At 51.6% G+C, this 6,000-nt stretch overlaps 1 protein-coding gene across 1 annotated transcript in view; it reads left to right on the top strand.

Moving 5' to 3' along the window:
• The first annotated feature begins 828 nt into the window (after positions 1–828).
• The window catches only part of ITGAE (integrin subunit alpha E), a 45,823-nt gene continuing 40,651 nt past the window's right edge, over positions 829–6,000 (top strand). Inside the window, exons 1-2 of the mRNA XM_060290773.2 lie at positions 829–844; positions 1,258–1,375. Of these exons, the coding sequence (XP_060146756.1) occupies positions 829–844; positions 1,258–1,375 (134 nt within the window). The remainder of the gene's footprint in view (positions 845–1,257; positions 1,376–6,000) is intronic.

The following is a 6,000-nucleotide window of genomic DNA, read 5'->3' as shown; positions in this document are numbered from 1 at the left end:
AGTGCAAATATAACAAAATGTTGACAATTGTAATTGACATATATAAAAATATGTTTATTTATATCCATCTATATATAAACATCCATCCATATATATTCATCTATTCGTCCATCAAGCCGTCTTATATGTTGAAGCATTTCAATGTAAATTGCAGACATCAGCACACTTCATCCCTAAGCATTTCATCATACATATCAACTAGAGTTCAATGTTTCCTTATAGTTCTTTTGGTTTTTTTTTGAGGTAAAATTTACCTACAGTGAAACACACAAATTTTAAGTGGACCATTTGATGTATTTTTGACAATGCACACCTTTGTAATCCAAACTCCTATAGAGATATAGGATATTTCCATCACCCCAGGAAGCTCCTTTCTGCTCCTTCCCAGTTAATCCCCATCCCACATTAGCCCAGGCAATATTTTCTTTTGCTATAGATTAGTTTTGCTGGTTCTAGAACAGCATATAAATGGAATCATACAGTAGATACTCTTTTGTGTAAGACTTCTTTCACTGAGCATAATGATATTCATGATTCACCCATCTTGCTGTGTGTGTCAATTGTTCGTTCCTTTTTACTCCTGCGTAGTATTCCATTGTCTGAATATGTCAGTTTATCGATTCCCCAGTTGATGGACATTTGGGTTGTTTCCAGTTTGGGACTGTTACAAATAAAACTGCTATAAACATTCTTTTTCTGAGGTATTTTTGAGGACATGTGTTTTCTCTTGGGTCACTTGATGGGCAGGTACGTAGACAGAATGTATGCAGACCCTCACCCTGGGGCCCGTAGTCTATTTTAACTTTGGTACATGACACGGTGATGAGCATGTGCTCCGTGGCAGGTATAGAAAGTGCACAGTGGGAGGTGTGAGAAGGTAGCAAGTGCTCTGGGACAGAACCAAGGAAGGCCTCCTGGAGGAGGGGGTCTTGGTGCCAACACAGCTTGGTTTAGTGGGAGGACCAGGGGCTCTGGGTCAGACACGCCTGCATTCCAGTCTTATTCCCATGGAAAAAAGGTTCTTGGTAGCAGGGGGACTTCCCTGGTGGTCCAGTGGTTAAGATTCCGCACTTCCACTGCATGGGGCATGGGTTTGATCCCTGGTCAGGGAACTAAGATCCCACATGCCATGTGGTTCATCCAAAAAATATTCTTGGGAGTCTTGCTTTCCTCATCTGTAAAATGGGGATAGTGGCAATGCAGGATGTGATGGAATAATGGTGCCTCTTTTGTTAAATGTTCTTTTTTTCTCTTCAGGCCTGGCTCCCCTGGCCACCTTCAATGTGGACATGGTCCAGACCTGGGTGACTCCCAAGGGAGTCCCCTATGTGCTCAGCTCACTTCTGCATGAGGACTCCAGCACCAACCAGACCTGGTGAGTGGGGCCTGGCGCGCGGGGCGGGGTGTGTGAGGACTGATGAGTCCTCGGGGAGCCTGAGAAGGCCCCCAGACAAGCCCTTGGCACCTCATACCCCAGCCTGGGGAGAACCCCCTTTCAGAAGGGCGTGCAGGGGAGAGGCCGTTAGCTCAGGGCCCGTTCTCCCAGCCCTGGCCCCTCTCCTCACCCTGGCCTCTCCGGGGGTGGAGGAGGGGAGGCTAAAAATCTTTTAAAGTTTATCAAGGCTCTTTTGTCTGTTACAAAAGTAACGTGCTCAACATAGAAATTTTGGACAGTGACGGTAAATATTTCCTTTAAATGGAAAATATGAGGCAGGTGGGCGTGGTGGTTACGAGGAGACTGTGCCTCTGGTCGCCGTGGTTCGGTGACAGCTTTGCTCTGTATTTATAGCAAGGCATGCAACCCCCGGCCTCAGTTTCTCATCTCTGCAGTGGGGGTGATTATTTTCCTGCCTCACAGGGTTGTTGCAAAGAGTATTTGAGTTCATGCACGTAAAGTGTTTGGCACAATTTCTGGCCAAATTTAAGATCAACACGCATGACTTTGTATTTTAAACTTCTCACCTGTACCCACCCATTAGATAAGTAAAACATTTTAAGTCTGATAGCATTCTGCTGGTAAGGATGTGGTGAAACAGGAACTTGTAGGAATGTGAGTTGGTATAACCACCTGGGAGAATCATTTTGCCGTATCAGGTAGAGCTGAGGATGCAGGCGGCCCTTGATTCAGTGATTCCACCCCCAGATACCAACCCTAGGGAACTTTTGGGGCACACCTAGAGATATTGACTGGGACATTGTTTTGAAATAAGCATCGTCGGAAAAAATGGAAGACATAAGGTGTGAGTCATACAATGCGACACTGAAAGCAGGTAAAATGAACGAATTGAGTGCAGTGGTTATGAACCGGATCAGTCTCGAAACACATTGTAAAATGAAAAAGGCAAGTTGTAGAATTATTTATACCATGGCCATTCACTCCGCAAGCATTTATACAATAACAACTTCTCTGTGCCAGGCCCTGAGGGAACAGTGGTGAGCAAAGCAGACACAAATCCTTATGCTCGGGGGAAATAGACAATAAGCAAGTAAATCAAATGTAGATTCTATCAGATGGAGGTAGTGGTGGTGTGCTGTTTAGGGACATGTCTTTGGTTTTCGGAGAAGTTCTGCAGTGAAGGGTCACGACACACACTCCAACGTCCCCTGTTGTCACCAAGATGACGTTTAGAGCTGCTCATTTTGAAGCCAGCGTTCAGTCAGAGTTCCTGTGTTGCGTATCGTGGCTGTATCTCTTTCGTCTCCCTAACTCTAGAGCAGCCCTTCCTCTCCCTGTCCTGTTCGTGGCAGGGCTCTTTCTGTGCTTGCTCCACTGCCCAGCTGCCCCTGGCTGGTTCCCTACCCCACCCCTCACCTGCCACTGCTTTGCTTTGCTTCTGATCCACGGTGAGGGGTTTCCTTCGGACCCGGCAACCCTGAGCCATGAGCCCAGGGTCCAGATAGCTTTGGGGCAGAGTCAGGTGAGGCACTCAGGGCGCCTGGCTGAGTGGAGCTCTGTTTGGTAGCAGATGGGTGGGCAGTGGTGGCTCCCGAGGCAGCCTCATAGCCCCGGACTTGGGCCATGGCCACGCCAGCCAAGCGGGCTCGGACCCTGTGCTTGATTTCCTCACTGTCCAGTGAAGAGGCTGGTGACCATTAGATTTAAGTGGTGAGGGCAGGGCCCATTCACTCATTCATTCATTCATCAGTATTTTTGGAGCATCTACTCAGTGCCGGGCAAAGCTAGGGGGATAAGATACTAAAGGAGACAGTCCGTGCCCTCATGGAGCTCCCAGGCTCTTGTGGGAAACAGACAAGTTGGTCGATGACAGGAGGAGTGAAGACTGCTCTGTGGGGACGTCCAGGGTGCGTTGGGGACATAGAGGCACGTGTGTCCTTCAGCCAAAGGATGTACCTTGACACTGGGACTTAGGGGCTGAGTAGGAATTAGTGTGAGAAGGCATGGGAGGGGGAATCGGGGCTGAGAGCTGCTTGGTCAGAAGTCTGGAAGCCAGCCTGAGCCAGGTGCGGGGGCTGGGAAGGTGTCGGTGGCTGAAACTGAGCCTGATGAGACATTGGATGGGGGAGGTGGGCCGTGCTTTGTCAGCCGGCACAAAGGTTTGGGGAGCCTGAAAGGCTTGAAGCGCGGTGAGAAGGTTGTTAGGAATGTTCTGGTTCCAGGAAGAATTAAAGGTAAGCATTGCTGTGTTTTGTCTTGATAAAGTTCTATTGCTGCACTATTGCGCAGAAGACTGCACGTCATCAGAGTGCCGCTCAGCGAATGTTCACAGAGTGAGCCACCCACGTAAGCAGCGTCCAGATCGAGGCAGGACAGGACCAGCCTCGCATAAGCCCCCTGCAGCCATGTGCTCCCTTCCGCGCACATCCCAGGCGAGAGTTAACCCCCACTCCCACCCCCGGCTTAGCTCTGCACTTTCTTTCACTGGGTGAATGCACTTCTTTTTATTAGGCACAGGGTGCCCAGCAGTGGAATTGCTGGATCGTGGCTTCTATGCTGGGTCAGCATTCAGTTTTCACAAAGTTGGCAGTGTGTGAGTGTCCTGCACTCCCCGCACTCATCAAGGTCGAGGCCGGGTTTCGGCCATGCTGTGACCATCTCCTGCCGAGCCCCCTCCCTCCAGTACCCCAGCAGGGCCCTCACCACTCCAGCTTCAGACCCAACAGACTTTAACCCCCCTCCCTCAGAAGCCAAGCCAAGGGCTTCCCTGGTGGTGCAGTGGTTGGGAATCCGCCTGCCAATGCGGGGGACACGGGTTCGAGCCCTGGTCTGGGAAGATCCCGCATGCGGTGGAGCAACTAAGCCCGTGCGCCACAACTACTGAGCCTGCGCTCTGGAGCCTGTGAGCCACAACTGTGGAGCCCACGTGCCACAACTACTGAAGCCCACGTGCCTAGAGCCTGTGCTCCGCAACAAGACAAGCCACTGCAATGAGAAGCCCGGGCACCTCAGCGAGGAGTGGCCCCCACTCGCCGCAACTAGAGAAAGCCCACGTGCAGCAACGAAGACCCAACACAGCCAAAAATTAATAAATAAAATTAATAAATTTATATATTTTTTAAAAAAGCTGAGCTGAAACGCCACAGTGGAAGAGGGGACTTTGAAGTACCCAGAGCAGAAGGCTCCGAGCCCCCCAGGGCCCAAGGAAACCTCCCCGGACACCTGCTGAAGCAGAGAGGGTCTCACGGGCTTGAACGTGCAGCGGGGGAGGATGTGGTGGGAGGCACCTGTGGGTTCCTGCCTCAAACCTTGGAGCCTGAGACCACGGGCTGCTGCTCAGGGCAGGAAACGTGCTTCTGGCCACCCCGGCCGCAGAGGAACAGGCTGGGCTCCTCGTGCAAGGACCACACGTGCCTCTCTCTCCCTCATGTTGTTTCTACGTCAGTTGTAACAGCCAGGGCTGGCAGCATCATGGACTTGGCCGCTGCAGTGGGGTGGAGTGGGATATAACGAAGGCCTTCCCCCTGGGCGGTATGGGAATAGACTCTGAGGACAGAGATGAGTTACAGCTGGGTGAAGCCAGGAGCTGGGCTGCACTCAGCCCAGGTGTGATAGGGTCCCTGGGGCTGTCAGCTGATGGTGAGCTCAGTTATAGTTTAGTTTGCCAGCCACTCAGTCGGTAAACCTGGAGATCAAGAGACCACCCACCGTGGTGGAGGTGGTTAAAGGGGCGGGCGGCAGAGGCAACTCAGATGGGGCCCCGGGCCCCCGGCATTGCGTGACTGTGATATGGGTGGCAACCTTGGGTTCTGCAGTGAACAGCCTGTGCAGCTGTACGTGGTGGTCTCTCAAGAACTCACAGTCTAGGTGGGAACAAAAGCCAGGGATAAGTGTAGGTGTCCAGTAGTGAGGGCTTCCTGGAGGGCTTGGAGGGGGTCAAGGTGCTCCTTCTTTTGGGAAGGCTTCCTGAGGAGCTGGTACTTGGGAAGATTGTTATGCAGGAAGAGGAGCTGAAAGGCATTGCAAGCGGAAGAAACAGCTTGGGCCAAGGCCTAAAGGAGGAAGGAGAGCTGAGGCTATTCCAGGCCTGCACCTACCCCACCAAGACATGGCTGGGTTGGATCCCAGCTCTGAGCCCACCTTTACGGGGGAGCAGAGAATAAGGTGCTGGGCCCAGGGCTGAGGCTCAGGCTGGGAGGGGTCTGCGGAAAGAGGCAAAGTTGTTGAGCAGGCGACCTAATTTAGGGGCTCAGCTGCAAGCCCACAGAGCTCAGCTGCACGTGGTTCTCTGCCCCTCAGCCTTGCCCCAGATTAGCCCCCTCATGTGCTGCCTCGGCTGTTGTTCAGTCGTCATTTAACAGATGTTTACCAAACCCCTGCTCTGTGCCAGCCACTGTTCCAGGTGCTGGAAATAACATGGCAAACGAGAGGCAAGGGGAACTTGGGGAACTTGTGAGGTCTTGGACTTGGTTCACTGTTACCAAGATCCTCTCCCTGTAGACTGTAAGTTTCCTTGGGGAACTTAGAGTCTAGGGGGAGAGACTGATAATAAACAGTAAAGAAGTAAACAGGATGCTATCAAACGGGGACAAGTTCTGGGAAGG

Source organism: Globicephala melas, chromosome 20, assembly GCF_963455315.2.
Source record: "Globicephala melas chromosome 20, mGloMel1.2, whole genome shotgun sequence".
In the NCBI taxonomy this organism is placed as follows: Eukaryota; Metazoa; Chordata; class Mammalia; order Artiodactyla; family Delphinidae; genus Globicephala; species Globicephala melas.
This window is presented reverse-complemented; position numbering and strand designations above follow the sequence as displayed.